Source organism: Lepisma saccharinum, chromosome 1 (assembly GCF_977018435.1).
Source record: "Lepisma saccharinum chromosome 1, izLepSacc3.1, whole genome shotgun sequence".
Taxonomy (NCBI): domain Eukaryota; kingdom Metazoa; phylum Arthropoda; class Insecta; order Zygentoma; family Lepismatidae; genus Lepisma; species Lepisma saccharinum.
Genome location: NC_139229.1, coordinates 198,257,808 through 198,280,558, shown reverse-complemented (window position 1 = coordinate 198,280,558; position 22,751 = coordinate 198,257,808). Strand labels below are relative to the sequence as shown.

General features: G+C 37.1%; 1 protein-coding gene across 1 annotated transcript; it reads right to left on the bottom strand.

Annotated features, from left to right (window-relative positions):
• Positions 1 to 1,315: 1,315 nt before the first annotated feature.
• On the bottom strand, positions 1,316 to 20,773 carry LOC145991174 (uncharacterized). Its single transcript, XM_083127022.1, has 4 exons — positions 20,639 to 20,773; positions 17,946 to 18,101; positions 10,093 to 10,263; positions 1,316 to 1,676 (listed from the first exon to the last, which is right to left on the bottom strand). Exons 1-4 carry the CDS (start codon positions 20,717 to 20,719, stop codon positions 1,479 to 1,481), a joined length of 606 nt encoding a protein of 201 aa, XP_082983148.1. The 5' UTR covers positions 20,720 to 20,773; the 3' UTR covers positions 1,316 to 1,478.
• Positions 20,774 to 22,751: the final 1,978 nt, after the last annotated feature.

Here is a 22,751-nt window from a genome sequence, read left to right as displayed (position 1 = left end):
GGCGTGAGTGTAGATATGAAGGTGTACTTCGATATTATATCGTATATGAAAACAGGAGGGGGCCACCGAGTTTCGCTGCTCATATAGCATTTCTCGGTGCCAAGAAGGTTTTACCAACTTTTATCTTAACATCAATTTTACATTAAAATAAAATACATATTAATAAAATATCAATGAGGAACATAATTAGCTACATGCAGAAATTACTATTTTAAACCTTTTGTGAATATTAAATATGCAATATAATTTTAATTGTTACACTCAGCATTTAATTTGACTAGGGAGTATGGCTTCTTCCAACTCCCCTCTCTCCCTGCAACGGCCACGCGAAAAGACAACAAAGAAAAGAAAGAAAATTTACAACGTCAAAATGTTAAGCAATTTTTTTTTTTTAAATACAGGTTTTGTCTTGCGCGGGCATAACTTTCGTTTACCTTAACGTAACTTAATTCTGATTACACCGTCTTGCAGTAAAAGAATCAGGGATTAATATGATATTAGTTAAATTATTGTCCGCCAAGGGACACGACAGATATAGCGTGGGGAAGACAGCCTAATCTTTCGTCTTTTCCCCGGTTTCAACGTTTACATAAAGTTGAGTCTGCCTGGCTTCTACACAATAGCGATTGCTATCTCGCATTGTTGTCACCGATAATGAAATTCCAGCTCAGCTTGCTGGCAGAAAGAAACAAACTCTTTGAACTTATATTTAACATCAGGATGTATAGTCTATATACGAGGTGTGTTCCACTTTTCTTGGTAATTAACCATTAACACACAAACATTTTAAGTACCAAACAAAGAAAAATATTAAGTTTATATACATACACATTTGTAACGTGGAACTGCTACACGTTACAAAATAAACACACGTGAACTACAGTTTGGGAAAGGTTTAGTCCAGTTTATATAGATCTACACCTCAAAACTTTGCTTTTCTCCATATCTTTTTCTGTCGATTGCGCAAGGAGTTTGAACATATGAAAAATTACCGCTATTCCCAGATGACATGACATTGTCATTAATTTTATGCAATTTTACCGACATTTTACAGAGTACTAACAAACGTACATTTGGCGCAGGTGTAACGAACGCTACGTTGTAGGTATTTCCTTGCAGACGACAAGTAACTTCACCGCAAAGATGGCAACGGTGCGAATCCTGACGTCACATGAAACCTACCAATACTAAAGCATGGAGAAAGTACGTTGCTACGGCGACAGCGCCGGAAGTGACGTTTATTTTACCAGCATATGGTAAAGGGAAGGCGATGGGGCGTCGGAACGTTTGATGTTTTGAAGGAGATAGTGTTCAGTGAATAAGTATAATAAAAATTAATTGCATTACATATTTATTTGTGTGTGCACGTGCGACTGTGCAAATAGGCAGAAGCCGCTACTGATTAAAAGAAAGTGCTTTATTGTCCAGCATTACATGCTACGTATAACATGAGGTCTAACTGTATGCTTGAAAAAATTCTAATTTTTCTTCTTCTTTCTCCCTTGTTTGTCGACACGTTTGTCCATTAACACTTCAAAATGTGTACATCCAGCAATTTCTCCATTAAGATAGTATTGAATGTCTACTATATATTCTCCTAGAAAACCTTGGAACTTAACAGCGTCCTCATCGTTACGCACAAGTACTAGAGTAGCATCGATAGCCTTGTATGTCCCCTGGAAGTAAAATACATATAATTGGTCAAAATCAGGGTGGATAAAAATCATTAGTTTTATTAAAAAAAAAAAAAACATTTTTGATGATTTTTTTTATTTTAAATCGGACTATTTTTATTTATATCATTTTTTTAAAAAAAGAAACAAGATCAAAGTTGCTTGTATGGTTTTTGGCACCATACATATACTCGTATGAATGTTTTTTTTATAGAAAGGTTTTTCTAGTTAACGGCCATGTAAATTATTTGATCAGTTTAATTGAAGCAAATTAGAAAATATAAGTAAATATACATTTTTCTGTTTCTGAAACTGTATATATGAACCTACGATGGAAATGTTTGCTGAGTGTGTTAATGAAACCATAATAATTTCAATAACTTTTCCTCCAGTAAAAATAAAATAATCTGAATGTACTGTATAATTAAAATATTAACTCATATTTTTTTGTAATTTTTGTTGCTGAATTTTTAGGAATTTTTTAATGACAGTTTGAAAAATATCAGCTGCCATGTTTATTTACAGTATAATGATAATGCCACTATTTATGGATTAACATGATTAGTATTTTGTGCATTTTTCTACACAAAATGTTTGGTATTTTTTAATTTTAAATCAAGAGAAAAATGTGTATTTCCATTTCCTTTCATATGAGCTTCGCACCATAAATACATATATTTTGTTTCCTTTATATTCCTTTCTTAGAGCCTAATGAACACCATTAAATTATTACAAAATTAATGTACTTTCACCAAGAGTGATTCTGATAGCTACAAAATCCTTATGCACATACATTATTCTATAAATTATGTCCTTGGGATCGTAATAGATTGGTTCTGATATTTTTTCAAAGTGATTCTTTCAAAATAATCACCTGATTTAAATCTAAATCAGTCCACCTTGCTCAGAATTTATGTTTTGACACGTGTCTAAAAGCGCACTTATACATAATATTATTATCTTGCTCTACATTTCAATATGAAACTCTCAAGGAGAACAAATCTTCAAAGGACATCCATTTGCTAAAGCGTCCTGTCACATCCATATCTTGGATGTTAATTAGATATGCAGGGTGGAACCGAACTCTACCGACAAACTTTCACAGGTTGGTCAAGGATGTTGGATGAGTGTTTTGATATGAGGAACCCATTCTCCCTGGTACCTTGTTACAGAGTAATTGAAACAGCCTTTGTGCAAGTTTATACGGAATTCGTTTCGTTTCTCGAACTAAACTACCTTTGCGTATGTCTTCTGGGGTCATGTGAAGAGCTTAGTGTACAAGACTTCAGCTGACACTTCCATGGACCTTGGATTCGCAGCAGCTGAAGATGTGAGTACATCTCCTGGGAAGCTGGAGCGTGTTGCTGCACAGTTTGTTGTGATCATGATGGTCGGCATTTTTAAAAGCTGGATTAAAGAAACAGTACGTATTGAAGAGTACACAGTGTACTGTACAACTGTACTGTACGTACATTGCAGTTATTTAAGAGAGAAGTACGAGTTTTGTCCTAGGTTTGATTCTTTACTCATGTAGTTATTTTGTATTGTTTGTATTGCTATTCTTGATATTACAGAAATTAGTGAGTAGATTATGATTTTTTCTTTGTAAATTATCAGAACCAATCTATTACGATCCCAAGGACATAATACAAGTATAACACATCACCATCACTATAAACTATAACAAGGTACCAGAGACCATGGGTTCCTCATATCAAAATACTCAGCCAACATCCCTGAACAACCTCTGAAAGTTTGTTCCACCCTGTATATTGCTGCATATCTTCACGACCTATATTATCTACCTATCTGTTATTTTAAGTCACTTTTTAACGCTTGTGTTAACTGGAACTATGAGTTGAACTAATGAAATGCTTGATGCGACAAAGGAATGTCTTGACCAGAATACTATTTTTAGATACTTGAAGAGGATACTTAAAATTCAGCCAATTTTGGATATCAAATAAGTGTCCACACCTCCTTCAGAATTGGACGTTCACTTTGTTATATATATCCATGGGATGATAATTTCCTTTTTACCTATAATGGTGTTACTAATATTAAAGTACAGATTATTTGCTTTCTGAATTATGTGATTAATTTCAGAGTCCATTTTCCCGTCCGCAGTTAGTATGGTTCCTAAATATTCAAACTGTTCTACTTGTTCTAAGGTCTTATTATTCCAATGAATGTGCATCCTTGCTGGTTCTTGTTTAGTGAAGTGCATGACTTTCGTCTTGCTAACATTGATTTCCATCTTTCGTTCTTTGAATGCTCGGCCCCACTCAAGGACAGCATTTTGTAGGCTGTTGCTATCTTTTGCTAGGAGAACAATATCATCAGCGTATACTAATGTTTGTACCCATACCGGTTTCATCTTATAATTTCCAATTTTGCATTTTCTTGTCCTTCTTTTGCATTGCTTTATAATTTGATCCATGAATAATATGAAAAGAAGAGGACTAAGCCCATCACCTTGTTTTACTCCTTTTCCCATATTAAATTCCTTGGAGGATTGTCCATTTATTCTAACCGTTCCTTTAACGTTCTTATATAGACTTTGAATTATTCTAGTCAGTTTTGACGTTACTTGGAACTGATGAAGGGCCTTCCATATTTGTCCTCTTGGTACTCTGTCGAAGGCAGACTTTAAGTCAATAAAAGCTGTAAATATTTCCCCTCCTGTGCTTAATATCTTCTCTATTGCGTTCCTCAGGGAGAAGATTAGATCTTGAGTTTGACGATGAGGCCTGTTCTTCTTCCAATTTATCTTCCACTTGTTGCCTTAATCTTTTTTCTATAATGTGTGAATATAGTTTCTGGGCCACTGGAGCTAAGCATATTGCTCTATAGTTTGAGCAATCGAGGGTACTTCCTTTTTTATGTCTAGGAATTATTACATTCTGTTCCCAATCTTTTGGTATTTTCTCTGTTGCCCATATTAGTCTGTATAAGTCCCATATCCATTTTACTATTTCCTTTCCTCCATATTTTATAAATTCTGGATGTATATTATCCCAACCGGGTGCTTTACCAGTTTTTAAAGATTTAATTGCCTCTTGTACTTCTTTTAGTTGGATTTCTTCCTCAGCTTCCACGTTCTCATTTTCTTCCCTCATGGGTCTTTCCTCATACAATTCCTCTTCTTCTTCTCTAAAGGTTTCCGCATAATATTCATTCCTTACCTTACCTTACCTTACCAATTGGCTCTACAGCTCTGGGTGAGCTTTGGCCTCCTGCACTATCAGCCTCCAAGCATTTCGGTCCAATGTCTTCTCCCTCCATCCATGGACTCCCATTCTTTGTAGATCTTCTACGACACTATCCCGCCATCTTAGTTTGGGTCTGCCTCTTCTTCTTGTGGAGTACATTCTCTCATACATGATTCTTCGCGGCATTCTATCCTTATTCATACGTTCTATATGACCCATCCAACTAATTCTTCTGGCTTTAATAAATCTTACTATATCCTTTTGATTTAAGATGGAATTTATCTCTTCATTGTTTCGGCTTCTCCAGAAATCTCCATCCTTGATTGGTCCATATATTTTTCTGATTATTCTTCTTTCAGTTTTCCTTAATTGCTGTTCGTCTTCTACACTCATTGTCCATACCTCAGCACTGTAAGTTATTACCGGTCTAATAAGTGTTTTGTATATCAATAGTTTGGTATATCTGCTAATTAACTTGCTTTTCAGTAATTGTATGTTGACATAATATGCTTTGTTCCCTGCATTTATTCTTTCTCTAATTGCATCGTGCATGTTATTTTGGTCATTTATCGTCATTCCAAGATACTTGAAGTTTGTTACCGCTTCAAATTTCTTGTCATCTATTGTAAATTGATGGTAACGTTTTCCATCTTGCTTTGGAGTCAGCAGTAGGAATTTGGTTTTATTCATGTTTGTCTGTAACCCAATTTTATTTGCTTCTTCTTCTAATATCCTGTATGTTCTCTTTAATTCTTCTTCTGTTCTGGATATTATAACTACGTCGTCGGCATATGCGTTAATTTGGCTGAGTTTCGTAAATATTGTTCCTCTTTTGTCTATTTTGCTTATTATTGCATGTAGTGCTATGTTAAATAAGCATGCAGATAGTCCATCTCCTTGTTTTACGCCTGTGTTATATTCTGTTAGTTCACCCATATCGTTCCATATTTTGACTTTAAAATATGTGCGTTGCAGTGTCATGTTTGTTAATCTGATCAATTTATTAGGTATTTGTAATTCTGCCATAATTTGTATTAATTTATGTCTTTTAATACTATCAAAAGCACTACGAAAGTCTATGAATAACATGTAGAGATTTATATTATGTTCATAATGTTTTTCCATTATTTGTCTTATTATAAATAATTGATCTATTGTGCTTCTTCCTTGTCTAAAGCCTGCTTGGTATTCTCCTATTATGTTTTCTGTTATTGCTGTTAATCTTGTATGTATGATGCTGGTCAATATTTTGTAAGTTGTATTAAGTAACATGATGCCTCTATAATTACTACATTCTGTTTTGTCACCTTTCTTGTGTATTGGGCACAATATTCCGTTATTCCATGCTTCTGGTATGTGTTCTTCTTGCCAGATTTGTTTTATCATTTTGTATATTTCTTCTATCATATTTGGTCCAGAAGATTTTAATATTTCTGCTGTTATTTCATCTTCTCCTGGTGATTTATTGTTTTTTAGATTTTTTATTATCTTCTCAACTTCTTCTCTTGTTGGTGTTCCTTCTGCGTTTTGTTCATCGTTATTTTCTATTTGTTCTTCTCTATATGTTTTATTGTATAATTGTTCTTGGAAGTGTTCTGTCCATCTTTCTAGTACACTTTCTTTGTCTCCTATTATCTCCCCATCTTTCCTTTTACATCCTATCTCTTTGGGTTGATATCCTTTATTTATTCTCTTTATTGCTGCATAGTACTTTCTAATCTCTGACTGTTGACTAAGTTGCTCTATTTCTTGGATATTCTTTCTTATCCATTCTTTTTTCTTTTTCTTACATAAATTATTTGCCTGTTGCCTTAGTTCTTTGTATTTATTACAACTGCTTCTTGTTTCTCTTTGCAGCATCTTCATTCTTGCAACATTTTTTTGGTTGATTATTTTCTGACATTCTCCATCAAACCACTCTTTCTTCCTTGATGTTTTCTCTTTGCCTATTACTTCTTCTGCAGCTTCTGTTAACACTTTTTTAATTCTTTTCCACTTCCCTTCTATTGTTTCTTCTTGAGTATTTTGTTGTAACTTATTTTTAATTGCTGTTTGATAATTCACCTTATTTTCTTGGTTGTCAAATTTTGTATAATTCCATTTTGTTCTTCGTATGTTCTGTTTGATTGGATTATTGCTTAATCTTGCTCTTAGTTTAATTTTTACCAGAAAATGATCTGAATCACAGTTTGGTCCTCTTTGGCTTATTACATCTATAATTGTTGAGGAGTGTCTCTTATCTATTAATACATGATCTATTTGATTTACTGTTTCATCGTCTGGTGATTTCCATGTGCCCAAATGTATCTTCTTATGTGGGAAGAAGGTGCTTTTAATTACCAGCCTATTTCTTATTGCGAATTGTGTTAGAAGTACGCCATTTTCATTACTGTTTTTGTGTAGGGAATGATTACCAATTATGTCTGTGTCACTATTTCTCACTCCTATTTTTGCGTTGTAATCACCTGCAATTATTATGATGTCATATCTTGCTATTTTTTCTATTGTTCTTTCTAGTTTATCATAGAATTGTTCTTTTTCTAGATCTTCTTTTTCATTGGTTGGAGCATGTACTGACAGTATACTAATATTTTGGAATTTACCCATAATTCTTATTTTGCATATCCTCTCATTGATTGGTTCGAATGATAGAACTCTTTCTCTTATGTTTTTTGTTATTATAAACCCTGTTCCATATTGTCCTGTTTTCTCTTTTGTTCCACTATAGTATACGCTGTAATCTTTTCTGTCTATTTTACCATGTCCTTGCCATCTGATCTCTTGTAGTGCTACAATATCAATTTTGCGTTGTGTGATTACATTGGCTATTTCTTGCATTTTACCTGGTATTAACATTGTTCGGACGTTCCATGTTGCTATGGACCAATCATGTACCTTGTTCTTGCCTGGTTCGTCATCTGTGTTTCCCATCCTTATCCGAGGCTGATGTGCAGGTTTCTTAACAAGTTGCTTTTTTACGAGGTGAGGTTGTCAGCCTAACGCTCAACCATTTTAACCCTTGGAGGGGTTTTTCTGTTGGGGTTTACTCCCCTAGATGGTCGCCTACCAGGGCTATGGGGCCATCTCCCCATGTCATTTGATTCGGGTTTCCGTCCCTTAGACCAGTTGCTTTCACTACAGCTCTTGAGCCTGGTCCGCCCTTCTTTTGCTAGTTTTGGTCCGCCCCGGTTTCCCGGTACCCTTCATATCTGGAGGGCGTTCCCATATCCGCCACCTAGGGAGGCGCCCGATGGGGGACTAGCAACCCCGCACGGGTAATATTCATTCCACGTATCTAAAATTTCCTTCATATTGGTTTTCACCTCGTTATTCTTGTTTTTGATATTCCTTATTTTCTTTCCTCGTTTTCCTTTCAGATTTTTCAACACATGCCAAAATTTTCTTGGATTATTTTTATGATTTTCTTCTATTTCCTTTCCAAATTGTTCCCAGGTTTCCTTCTTCGCTGTTCTCGCTATCCGTTTTGCTGTATCTCTTGCCTGTATATAAGCTTCTTTGTCCTCCATTCTTTTGGTCTTTAATTATTTTAGCCATGCTTTCTTTTTAATTGCAATTTTTTCTTTCACATTATCGCTCCACCATCTTGTCTGCTTCATTTTATTTGTTATCTTTACTATTCCACATATTTCTGTTGCAACTTCATTGAGGCTTTCTTTCATTACTTTCCATTTATTTTCCACATTCCATTCTTGTCCATGGTTTTGTTCATTTTCTCTAAGTTTTTCTTTCAGTTTCCTCTGAAACTCCTTTCTTTTATTTTGGGTTTCTAATGTTGATATTTTAAGTTTAGTAAGGATTATCTTAATTGGTGCAGGTAGTGGTTTGAATCGGGTCGTCATTACTAGTAGTCTATGTTGAGTACTGAGCTCGGCGCTGCGAAAAACTCTTACATCCATTACATCATAATGGGTGTTTTTTTGTATATACGCAGTAATCTATTGTGCTCTGTGCTCCTCTGCTAATTGCTTCAAAGGTAATTTGATGTATTCTTTTATGCGGGAAGAAGGAGTTTCCGATGCGGAGCTCGTTATCAATACAGAACTCCAGCATTTTATCTCCATTGCTGTTTCGGGTCTTTTCAGCACCATACCTTCCCAAACTTCCATGTCCTCGTCTAATTTCATTTCCCACTCTAGCATTCCAATCTCCCATTATAATAACGTTTTCCGTTACATTTCTAGCCTCATCTAATATTTGTTGGAGGGAGTTGTAATATAGTTCTTTTTCTTGTAGTTCATCTTTATCCTCTGTAGGAGCGTATACTTTTTATCTTAACTTTCGCATAAAATCAATATCGAAATAGAATAATCGTGCATTTCAATATACAGATTGTCTCAAAAGTTGTTGAATTATTTCTATGACACTATATTAAAGAGAGGAAAAAGCTCTTGCTGTCATAAATATCCGTAGTGCAAATTTATGTATTTGCAAAACGATAATTGGTTCTTGTCATATTTTGTATAATTGTAAAATTTTCCATTTCAGACTTATCACTTCTGATGAATGTGGACGAAGTGCCGATTTAGTCAACAAAATTTTGTTCAGTGTTGAAGAGCCTTCTATTGGTCTATTGAGGTAATTGTCTCATTTTGGCAGACTAGAAAAAATAAATTGTATTCAATGGGAAAGAGTCATACCAAAAGTGAATGTTCGGCTTATCGCTTTGTGTTCTGTACAAATTCGACAAGACACTCATTGTTGCCATGTGGAGCACTAATTCTTTGCGGCATATACTTTGAAATAAATGCGCATACATTTTATGTTTTAAACGTGTTTATCGTAATCAAAATTACTTTTCAAAGTAGTTAGTGACTTTTGAGACACCTTGTATATACGATATCAAACGTAAAAGAGTATAAAGAAAAGCAACTGTGCTGGATCACTCACCTGGTGGATAGAGTAGAAAAATTTCGACAACAACAACAATAATAATAATAATATAATACGTTATCAATAAAAGCAAATTAATAGTAGTAGTATATAATTATTAGTCTAATGTTATTATTCGTGTTATTCAACTCTCTAAGAACAATTCAATACAATCTATAAACATTTCTGGCAATGTGTATGGTAAGTTGTAAAAACCAAGGTCCGTTGACTTGTTTGCCGCATGCTCGGAGCGGCGGAAACTAGCGGTCTACGGACCTTGGTAAAATCGACCTCCGAAGTACAATTATTCGTTTTACCACTGGAATTGGGCAGTAGGTGACTTCTAGACCTTCAGCGGCTGACACAATAGTCTCCCAAGCGTAGCCTTCTTTGAAGATGTCATCGCAAAAGTCCTCTTTGGTTACATCTGGCATGTTTTCGCAGGAGCTTCTGTCACCCTTCTTGCACTTCACTACTTTCATTATTGCCTGTAAGGATAAGGAGAGGTTAGTAATAAATCGTACAGCAATCATCTACGACAACGCCATTAGTCAGTTCGTAGCTACGAAACGAACATTTCTAAATGAAAGCCGATGTAAGAGTCCGCTCGTCAACTATAGATATTACGGAAACTGCAAGAACAATAAGAACAAAGTTTGGGGGGCTGTTAGGTCCGCTTTAGACGAAAGAATTTTCCTTAGCATTTATGCCATGACCAAAATGCTATCGTATAATGTGAAAAATATTATGGTTTTTCAGATGCCGTGGCATATTTCCGTAGCATAACCAATCAGAAGCAACCTCCAGGTCACGAGTGTAGATGTAATGGCGGCCGTGTGAGATGTAAACAACGTATCACTTTACATTTTTAAAAGTCAATATAGGGTAAGGACGGGGCACCCTAAGCACAAGTTTCAAAATAACTGTGAAACATTTTATTGAAAAAAGAAAATAACTATTGGCATAAAAGGTGTGAACCTTCAGTTAACACATGATAGCATATAGTATGGAAGCAAATGAGCATCTGTCTCAAAATAGTCTGATCAATCCCGGGATGCGGCAGTGTCCGTTTACCCCGCACGTTCGGGGCAGACGGACATTTGATCGGGGCAGATAGACACGGATGATTTATGAAATATCATCACTCTCACAATAACAACACACATAATATGGGACATTTCCCTTTGCCACACAATTTAAATGGAACCAGAGAGAAAGAACACTCTAAGCACTTCACCAAATTTTGACCCTGGTTGTACACATCTTTGCCTTTACGACACTCATCACTTGTGGTGCGTTTAAACTTCTTTGATTTTTTGCTGCAGCTTTCAGTTTTTTGTACTTGAGGCAAGCGATGAAGGAAGGCTACTACAATACATGTGATTGCCCAGTTTTGCGTTTCTTGCTGCAGGTCCCAGAAGTTGATGGCAAAGGGTTTAGCTCCTCAAAACTTTCACGAGATGACACATCCTCTTCTCTTGCTGTAGGCTCTGGTGATCGCTCATCTTGAACATGGACAGTTGCAGGAACAATGACATGCCCAGGCAGTCGTTGTGGATTAACGGGATATATTCCATAAGCATTGAACCCATTTACAGCATTGTTTGTCCTCGATTTCTCACCATCCTGTAACAAGGGCACATTGTATTAGAAACACAAACATTTGAAGGGTACAAAATACAATTCACACTTGCCATTTCCATTACTGAGTCAAATATACATTAGTATCTCAATCAAAAAGTACCTAAAAATAGTTAAATGCAATACAATTCATCATGTCCGTTTGCCCCAACGGCAACTTGTTCATTTGCCCCACTTGTAGTCTTTGACTTTACATTCCGAACAAATCCACCAGATAGCAGCACAATGTTGTCAACACGTGTGTATATATATATAAAGGAATCACAGCCTTCACCACACTTCAAATAACAACTTCGGCGGGACCATAGTAACCTATGCAATCCTTGTGTTCGCAACACATTTTTTTAGTATTCTAGGTTTTGCAAGTACATTTTCTGCTTACCTGGTCAAGTTTTTATGCTGGATTCGCGTTTCTTCTTTACGATTTCTTCCGATGCTCAACACAACTGCTCGCAAACGTTGAGGTTCGTACACAACTCCAACTGCTGCAGTGTTGCTAACTTCAAACCGGAAATATTCGTACTTTTCTTAGGGGATGTCCGTTTGCCCCGTCCTTAACCTATGACAATTGGTTTTGTTACCTAGGGTTTTTTAAATATAGTTTTGCGTAACTGCGTATTCTCTTGAAGCTTGTGTAAAAAAACAGCGTTTTCTAAACCTATCGTGTCTCCCTACTTTTTTTTCGAATTCTCCTTGTTCTGTCCGAGAGGCTGGGAAGACAACAATATGCAGTGGTATTCTTTGACTGTTAGGGCGACTTTTGTACATACTGCGACTGGAAGAGCGACCTAAGATGCCAATTAGGAGGTGTTTGTTACGTACCAGATGGAGTTCAGGCGTTAGAACCATTCTTCTTTTTCACGCGCCCATTGGAAATTGTAGCAAGGGAACAACTGGACCACCAGCGTTGTGAACTTCGAACTTTCGTTGGTAAAAGTCAGTTAGAATTTAAAATTTGAAGTTTTCCTTAAATAGTGGCCGAACCGAAAAATACCACACAGTATACCGTCAGTTTCTGAACTGACGACACCTCTGTGACACTCAGAGAAAGATTCGGGACTTAGTTTTTCTACCGCGCCGTGTGATACTTGTTTCGAGTGAGTGACAGTTGCTGGTGCTAATTGAAACGCAGTGCTTATAAGTTACCTGTACACTGGATTTGTATTCATTTCTTATGACAAGGAACAGTGCTACGACTATGGCGGGCTAGAGCAGAAGAGAAGGCAGGCCTACGAAGTCGATCCAGCAGTACACCGCACCGCGTTGCGACGCCACACCGACACCACGGCACACCGACGCCACACCACAAACGACGTCCACAACCCAAAATGGAGCTATGTCATGATGCAAAAATCCGCTAGCCCGAATCAGCGTCCTTTGAGTACGCCGACGCCGATGGCCGACCGTAATTCTATGGAAAGAGAGGAAAGGAGAGATGAAGCGACACCAGCTCACACTGACACCACTTGATTATGAAGCAGCACTTGCTGCGTCTTGAGACGACGCCGACGTCCCGCGTATGCCTAACTCTGAGAAGTCACGAGTGCCCCCCAGTACAGCGACTTCGCCCACTTCGCCGTCCCCGGGTACACGGAAAAGACGATGACGAAGTAATAATAATCGCTCCACCACGAAGCAGACAGATGGCATCTTCGTTGTCGTGACATCGAAAAGTATACAAGAAGTTTGGAAAGCGCCGTTGCTGATCAGAGAAGTTAGGTAAGAATGTAATTTAACTTCGTCCTATTTTTATTATATTTATGCATTAGTTGTCTTCATTTTCGTTCAGTAAACGTGTACTTGCCTTGCATTTGACATTTATGTTTTACGAGTTTTGTCCTGCCTAAAGTTATTACAGTTTCTAGGCACATTTGCGAAATTCTGGTAATAATATCAATGCTTAAGTAATTGGGAAATATAAAACATTACCTGCTATGCTCGTTGGCAGAATTTAATGGGCATGCGCAAATGAAAGCTAAGTATCTTGGTCTTATAATCCTCTACGTCTCTTGTTTCCCCTTTAATACCAAAGAAGTGAGACGAGGATTGTCTTATCGGCGCAGTGGATGATCATATATTAGGTACTTAAAGTATACAATTGGAACTTAATATTTGTTTACCAATATTTATTACAAAACATATTAGTACTTATACTTTCCAAATACAATTAATTCAACAGAAATGTCTATGGATTATCTCCCAGTTAACCTAGTTTCATTTGTCCCATTTGATAGTCAGCAGTCGGTAAGTAAAGGCTACACGAGTCAGAGCAAATCGCAACCCAGCCCAAAACCCCCCACAGCCAACATGACCCGGAGCAATCCACCAAAAAATCTAAACTAAAACAATTTCCTTTTCTTGCACTTTTAAGAACTCAAAATAAATCAATAGACTTTAGGTAAATTACACCCGGCCATGAGGGCCTATAAAGGGCGATAGACTGTAATGCAATATACTCAGCCTGTCCAGCCAGTGTCCAGTACGTCAGAAGTCTCTCGTATTCGGCAAGGATCTGCCACGCCAAACTTCTCGCTCGACCAGCGCAGAAGCCCAGCCAATGGCAGAACCTTCCAGAGTCACCTGTCTGTTGAGTCTACATCCGTCATTTATGAGCAATATTACACTATGGGCTTACAGTCTGTAATGTTGCTTATATATATAAAAGGCCAATGTATCCAACTTTATTTTTTTTAACCCTGCAGTATGAGTGTGAGTGTGAATGCTTGAATGATAGAAAGGAGGTTGTGTAATTTGTCTATTTTCATGTTTGTTAAACAATATATCTACATATGTGTTATCTCAGGGGTTTATAACCTCACTGACAATGATACGTTGAATTTGTTCAGCGTCGAAACTGTGTAGACTATTTCCGATTAACTCACAGGCTAATATTAATTATTATTATGATCATTGACGTCATTATTATTAATATTCGTTATTATTATTAATATTCGTTATTATTATTATTATGAATTATTGAACTTACACTTTATGCACGAGATGACTATGTTCTGGGGGTTAAAAACCGATCCGGTCACACGAACTCTGCAATCGGACGACCACGAACAGGAACCCGCCACCTAACTTCATTCCCTGAAGATGAGAGTGACGTTAGCTCCCTCAAGCTCGGAAGACTTTCCGGAAATCACCTGGCTGATTTCCCGAGATAACCTATTCAGTATTCGCCGCCAGGAAAGCTTCAAGAATTATTTCAATGGTTAATTAAGCCTCATTTTATGCTCAATGGTACAAAAAACGTACAAAGGAATGGTTTTCTACAATTTCACGGCCACGTTGCTTTTAGGACATACACGATACAGCGGGGCATCTCCCCTTAGACAAAATGACATATGTCCCATTTTATGGAAAGGAGAGATTTCCTATTAATTTAATGAGATGAGAAATGCCCCATCTTCTTTTATTCCTAATTTACTATATAGGAACAATGATAATGATTAACAAGATGAATAAAGGAAGATATTTCGTAAAAATGTACGCAATTATAGACAAAGAGTAAGAAATCATCGATTATGGGAAAATGTGCTAACCACTCTTTTTTATTATTATTATTCATCCAGAAACTTATGTACATGCTTAGGAAGATTACATTTTAGTACTTTCCATGTTAAGAATTAACTACAGTAGGCTACACAGAAGTATGATTCTATCTTTATATGTACACTACATTTTAGTGGAAACTACATTTAGGTATAGAGTACTAATAGGAAATTTGCGTAACATTGTTTCTGGTTAGTGGATGGATATTTCATAGTGTTCTTTCAAGAATAAACTAAAGTCTCCTGGGATACTGCTCTGTTCATTGGGAAATATGTATAATAAATAGTGATCTATCGTACATTGTACTGCACGTTCTTTCGTGGGAGGGAAAGAATTAAATTCTGGGAACACTATGCTGTTTCCGTTAACTTAGTTATTGTTGTGCGGCATATACGGCTTAACATAGTTCTCAATTTGGTTCATGAAGTAGAGTTTCGACACTTCGTTAATATATGGGCTAAAGAGTCAGGCACTTTACAGGAGAGTCAGTTTGGCGAGTCACTGATTCCGTATTGATAGGAACACTATAACACGGTGGACCACTTTATACCAAATTGATTGTCCGGCACTTGAGAGGTGTTTTGCTGTGAGATTTGCCCAAATCCGTGGTCAATTATGGTGGCGGAGTAACGAACTATTCGTGGCACTGTATTCATCTGGCTAGTTAATTCACTGTATAACATTTTTACAGATGGTGACATGTTTTCATTCCTTAGTAACTGGTAGCATACATGTACATCAACATGCTCATAAAATAGAAAACTCCTTGGTATGCTTTGGATGTCAATGGGAGCTTCTAATGGAATGTTTTGTAATAATGTAAGGATTATTTCTTGGGTCGCCGTCTCGGAGAGAATGTTGTGTCCAATGTTCTTGCCTGTGTAGTCACCTGGATTAGTGCAAAACCTCCTGTCTTCGCTGATAAGGTGAGCTCGCTCATTGCTACCCGGAAGACCGTACCTTGCCACAGAAACGTACCAATAGCTTTCTGACCTTGGCTAGGTGCTGTGTTTTGTATGGCAAGATTTTCGCAACATACCAAAGTTTAGAGAGGACGAAAACATTAATGAATAGTACTCGTGATTTTAAACTCAAAGAACTCATCTTGTTCGCTCTGATCTGATGACGTGGATTGCCATCTCACACGTGAGCTTACTAATTGCTTCGACCATGTCTTCGATATTTGTATTAAAATCAATGCCAAAATGTTTAGTTTCGTGGCTACTGGTATCTCCTTACATTTTTTGAATGGATTCTCATGAGAAAGGGGCATCAGGAATAACTTTCGGCTGTTAAGTTTTGCGCCAGATGTGTGCTCAAATTTGTTTATTTGACACTGTGATGATAGCTTTCATCCTTTAGGAAAATTGTCACATCATCCATAAAACTTCCAACTTTTATTGTTGTGGTAACCATCTAAATGCCCTGTAAATGGTGCTGTGTACTAAACAGAAAGGGGGCTATTGTGAGGACTGTACAAGGTGCTACTCAAGGGACTACCTTGTAGCACACCCCGGGGCATTTTAAAACTAGTCGTCAAGAAACCATTGATTTTGAGTTTTAGCAAAATGTTACATGTCTCTGATGTGCCCATTCTACTTCTACCTTATGGTCTCCGTCGGCATCACTGTAGTAAACTTCTGCATCGAAATAATTTAGTAACCGTTCACCCATACTATTGTCACAAGTTTTACGTACAGGCACTTTCGTAAATAATCTATTTCAAAACTTTGTACTTGTTGCGCCGGGACTCCATATGCATCGTGAAACCATTTGTGGAAATCTAAGGACGTCGGCCTAGTTTTCACATCATGGAACACAAACTTCAAGGTATTTTGTCGTTGTGTACTCATCTTGTTCTATTTAATCGTATCTTCAATTTCAATCAATAATTTTTGCACGAAAACACTCACACACAATAAGGAACACGAGAAGACCGTATACGGGCCCAGCGAACTTGGGCAATTCGAATACGTGGACCTTCACGCGCGTACAGCGGAGCTCACTACCGAACTGCTCACTGTAAGAGTTGCAGGTAGACTGAAAAGTTACTGTTCAGCGCTGGCCTCGAACTCAGGCCGTCAACTTCATAGTCTAAAACTTCAACCTACACCAGGTGTCTTGAGTTTAAATCCTGGTCTAGAAATTGGTGTCATTTGTTATTTCATCATATCATCCTCATCTTCGCTATTAGCCAAAGCGAATTAAAATAAACCAAATCAATCAATCAATTATGGAGATATTTTAGAATGAGTAATCTTGAATTTCAATCTGTGCATTATTTGTCTTGGTCACTTTATAAATATTGTCAATGCTTCTTACAACATCGCAAGTATCAGTAATGTTTTGGATTATGCTCAGGCAAGACTCCCAAGTTGTTGTTTTCAAGTCGTCTCTCTTAACGAGGAACGCTAGTGGCAACCCTGCCACGCGCCCCTGGTAGTTATGTCAGAGCAAGCGTTTGCTGTGTTGGGTTGCATACGTACAGGATAGATTTTAAGCGCTTATAGCGTAGAAACTAAGCGCTTTCGAGATAAACTTTATAGGGAAGAGTTACTTGTTTTTATGATATTTACCAGCACCCAAGCGTTGTTGAAAGCGTTTTGCGACACCCTGTATATATATGTGTTTGTGTGTGTGTTTACATACATAAACACATACATACCTAAACATGCACAACACTCATACACAAACTTTAAAATGAAGACAATGATAACTTACTCCATTTCTGGAATATCCATTAAAATTATCTAACAAATTTTGTGAATATATATAATGTGACTTGGATTGTCTTTGTTTCGAACTTTAGTAAATGTTAAGAAATTCGTATTTATCTAGGAAGACTTGGAAGGGTGGTTTTATTTGGAATATATTCAATCGTATTCAAACTTATCACATTTAGAATCTGTAAAATTGTAGAAAACATATGAAAATGGAAGTTCTGCTTATGATAATAGCAAAAATGTTTTACCATTAACGATGTGTCGACTTCTCTCTTGATAGTCAACGTGGCATTGATGTCCACAGCGTCTCTATTGCTTTTCCATGTAGAAACGTCACTGAAGACGATATCGGCATCCTCATATCCGGGACATGGCTTAAATTCTAGCAAATCCATCGTGACCTCCTACGGAGAAGTTCAAGCTCAAAATATACACACATCAAAATTAATCTATAGTAATATACAATAAGATGAAATATGTTCAGCGAAGCTACATAACATGTAGTCGGACCAATGCTATTCAATGATAATTCTGATTATGAAAAAGCAAAAATAGATTTAATTTTAGCATAAATATATATTACTTGTGTTCATTACGACACATTTCAGAGACTTCTGGGTAATGGCGATGGTTATTATGAGTGATGATCAGATGAACTAGATGAATACACTCACAAACATCTATAGAGAAGACAAAACAAACGCGTACAGAGAATGCTTAGTATATGAAGACTAGAATTGGTAAACGCTGTAAGTACCACAATAATTCAAACACCGTTTTCCACGTTAAACGTGAAATGCCATGCTTTATAATGTGGTAAACGTGAAAAGTGACTGGTAGCCTTCTAAGTAGTTCAAAGGGCGTGTAAAGAGGTCACTAGTGTGAACGTTCTTACTGGCTGATGCGCGGAACGATGCGATTTCCCAACACTTTCGCTTTTGACACTTACAACGTTTACCACTTTTAGTCGTCAAATGTAATAATATGCCGTTATTAAATTATTCACCCCATAATATACCAAAATATATTTACTGTAAAAAGTTTATCGGAAACAACATACATGCAATTACATTCACTGACTCAAAGAATTTCAGTGAACATACTTCTCATTATTCACAAACCTTTACATGGCCACCCTGAGTGGCTTCCATAATATCAAGTCTATTGATGAATTCACTCCACGTGTTGCGGATCACATCCCTGGTAATTGATGCCACAGCCTCCTCGACCTTAGACTTCAATTCCACCAAGTGCGTAACTTTCTTGCCATAGACGATGTCATTCACGTAACCCCATATAAAGAAATCTAGGTGCGTCAGGAGATTTTATTTCCCAAAACTACAACGAACACATTGCCTTTTCCTTCACCGTCGCCATTATCACTGTTTTACTGTTTTGCCGCAATGCATGATGGTACCGAGTGTTGCCAAGTACATTCAAGATTTTTTTTGCGACGTTCTTCATGTTAATACTAACGACATCCACTAGACTTGCATATATTATTTCTATGGACAACATTTATGGGATGAATAATATCTGAACACGCTGTACTCGTAACTCATTTAACAGTGTAATAAAATACAGCAGCAAGGAATGACTAACATTTAGATTTAAATATTTAAATTTTAATTTTCATATGTGAGACCGGGAGATTTCTACCAGGGACAACATTCTACTCTGTTTCAAATGGAAGGTGTGATGTTAACCTTTTTACTATGTAAGAACCCTTACAAATAACATAACAAACAAGATTTCTTTTTTTTCATACTATTACTATACTAATGTAAGATAAATACAAAGGAAGCTAAAGGTGGTTTGAAACTGAAAACAAGAGACCCCAAACCCCCCTCAGTCGACCCGGGTTATAGCAAGAGAAATGTTGTTTATACACTACTTTGTAAGAACATGATAGTAAGTGAAGGGCACAATGGTCTCGATACTTACAAAAAACCTGTCAATAAAGCATTGGCATTGGTTGGTTGACTTGATTTGGTGTTTTAAGTCCACTTTATGAACAGAAAGGCTAATCGGGACTGGACCTACAGTTTAAAGTGGAATCCGAACCACTTGTGCCTCCACCGGATATCGAACCCGGAATCCCTTGATTACAAGGCAACGACGCCAGCACTGCGCCATTAGTTAGGTTTTCTCCTTATTCTTTTTCGGTCGTACGGTATATATTCAGGGTCTTTATGTGGATGAAATACACTTTCTAACTATTTTCATCTTCACTGTGGCCTAAATGCTCGGGAAGTTTCTGAGAGACTTTGGAATTTAGTAACAGCCGTTTCGCCCCCATACTTGCTACTTTACATAAAACAACAGGTAGATACTATAACTTCCAACACTTCTAGCTCTGTCATCTGTTGACGAAATGAAACACTTCGACTTCATTTACGATGGACTACATGATGCACTTTGTAACTCCAAAATGACCAAAATGTCACTTACCATATTTTACACCCGAGTCCTTCAATTGATTCTAGAGCCGCATGAGTAGCATATGACTCAAGTGCATAAAATAATTAAAAAATAACAATTTTTTATATATTCATCAAGAAACATATTGCTTTCAAAGTTTTCATTATATTCTCGTAATAAGACATCGTAGCCTCAAGGATTTTTTTTCCTACTGTGGCAGTCAATGTGTTAAATAGGATTGTTAGAAACCAGAAGTATCAGTGACTGCACAATTACACTTTTACATTAAAATTAAAATATTTGAAACATACTGAGAAAACGAATATTATACGAGTAGAGCTGATTTTCTGAAATGGAGAGGAGGCTGGAGAGTCCCTCTACACTATTGATGAATTTTGGTATAGAAACTGTCAAAAACAATCCAAATGTACAAGTATATAATACATGAAAACGTAATTTCATGGCAACATGATATATTTTATAGCACAATTCTTTTTTGTAATTTGAGCAAAATACTTACAGGTTTTTCAACAGGCACTGCTGGATCCAGTCCATCAGCTAGATAAAACAAGCAGAGCACAAACAGGAAATTATACATCATGATTGTGGGAAGAACTAATACTAACTTAAGGATTCTTTGGAATCAGCACTGGCATATGCGTTTGCTTATATCGTGACAGGAAAATTGCAAAAAGTATTCAACATCCGGTTTTCTAAAAGTTATGTGACATCTCTTATTTCTTTTTCCTTACAATGCATTTTTTTATGTCTATCACGCTACGGCCTTATCCCAATGCATTAACAAACCATTGTCAATGGGGAAGGAGAAACGTTGTCAGTTTTCATTGCATTTAACTAAGCTCCGCGACAGGTTAACTTTGCAGCAACTTTTCGCATACATAGACCCAAACGTGCGTGCAGAATATAGTTCCGCTGCAATACTGTGGATTTTCTCATTGTCTGTGATATGAACAGCTCGGCGGTTAGCGCGAGACTGGCACGGGGATGCTGAGTGCCGTTCTCTAGTGGATTGATACATAAAACCTGCTGCAAACTTAACCTGTCGCGGGGCTTATACACATAGAGCAGGACAATATCTCCGACTTGGCATTAATACACTCTACTATACCTTGATTTGTATCGAATTTCACCTACGAACGACCTTCAGTGAAGGATGCGTGCAAGCAAGAACACCAAAGGATTGTCGAGAACTACTCCTCCCCTCGCCTCCCACCCCACCCCCCCCACACACACACTCTTTCTCTCGAAATACTTATAACTCGTATAACTATTGTATATGTTCAAAATGTCTCTTTAATGCCCACTTTCTGTCAGATAGGCTAATCGGGACAGGACTTACACTTCCGCATTGTCCACAGCACGCTGCCATGGAAAACGTCGAATGCCATCGGGAGCAGCATCCTTTTCACCATGCCTGAAGTGTTTGTGATCTACGACGTGCCGTTAGGGAGAAGCGTCCAGATCTACTGCATAATGCAATCATACTCCACGATAATGCAATGGACAATGCGGGAGATTATTTCGAAGGTTTGTCATAATCAGACAAGTTTTTGTAACATGTGCACATGTGTATCTCACAGGGTCGGACAGATTTATGTAACTTGTACATTAATACATATGTATGTCACAGGGTTGCTTGTTTTTTTTTTCAAGATTTCTATCAACAAAATATCCATAATGGATACTCTTTCAGTTGTATATAACAAATTTTTAAAACATCCTTCGATTGTCGAATTATTAGTGGGTTGCCATAACTTACTCCCCAACCCTCGTATATGCGTGTTTCAAGTATGTAGTACACCCACACAAACAGAAGAATTCGGAATATATCCTCATAACAGAAGAACAGGATCAACCTGTGCCGTGTCAGCAAACAGAAGTTACAACAATATCTATTGATAGGGAAGGAAATATCTTATCAGGAATTCAACGCAAAACAACACCCAGGTTATGTAATGCACCATAATATCCTGTATTTTCACTGTACGGATGTTTCTTTATGGAAGTTAAAAGAAGAAAGACGAGCCCTTGTTTGCGGTGGGATAGTTGCATGCAGAAAATGAAACGAACGTTCAGAAAGATATAATAACATGACATTGACGTTGATAGCAAAAAAACTAGTATAACGCGTATCCAATGAAGTTTACCATAGCTTGACTTCCCTCAGGTTGTTGCCAACTCGTATCTTTGCGAAACCGTCCATGACAGAAAGAAGTCCTGCAAATATTATGTATCTCATATAATAAACTGAACACCCTCGGAGCCAAAAGGTTAGCGGTTTCGACTTTGTGAACCCCGATTCTATTCCCGGTGACATGTACGATCTCTCGTCGTTCTAATGTAGCCTGAAAATTGTATTAATGTAGCCTTACAATGATGTGGCACCTGAAAACATTACAATATGTATGATTTATTCATGAAAAGTACAGGGTTAGCCTTAAAGAAATAGACAATTTAAACGCTTTATAAATCGAAATTTGCTTGTTACATCAGAAAGCATTTAGTACTGTTGTATAGAGAAAGTCTTCAGGTTTACGATCTCTGCTTTTCGTTTGTCTTCGCGACGTCAGCATTGAGCAGAATGGCCGCTAGCCAGGTGGAGTAAGCTTTCT

Bases quoted from the DNA above. Each gene is read 5' to 3' on its own strand.
- LOC145991174 (XM_083127022.1), bottom strand. From the start codon at position 20,719: ATGATGTATAATTTCCTGTTTGTGCTCTGCTTGTTTTATCTAGCTGAT. The intron at 18,102-20,638 runs GTAAGTATTTTG...ACTTCTCCGTAG, and splicing joins CAGTGCCTGTTGAAAAACCT to GAGGTCACGATGGATTTGCT. The intron at 1,677-10,092 runs GTAAAACGAATA...TTTTACTTCCAG, and splicing joins CCTACTGCCCAATTCCAGTG to GGGACATACAAGGCTATCGA.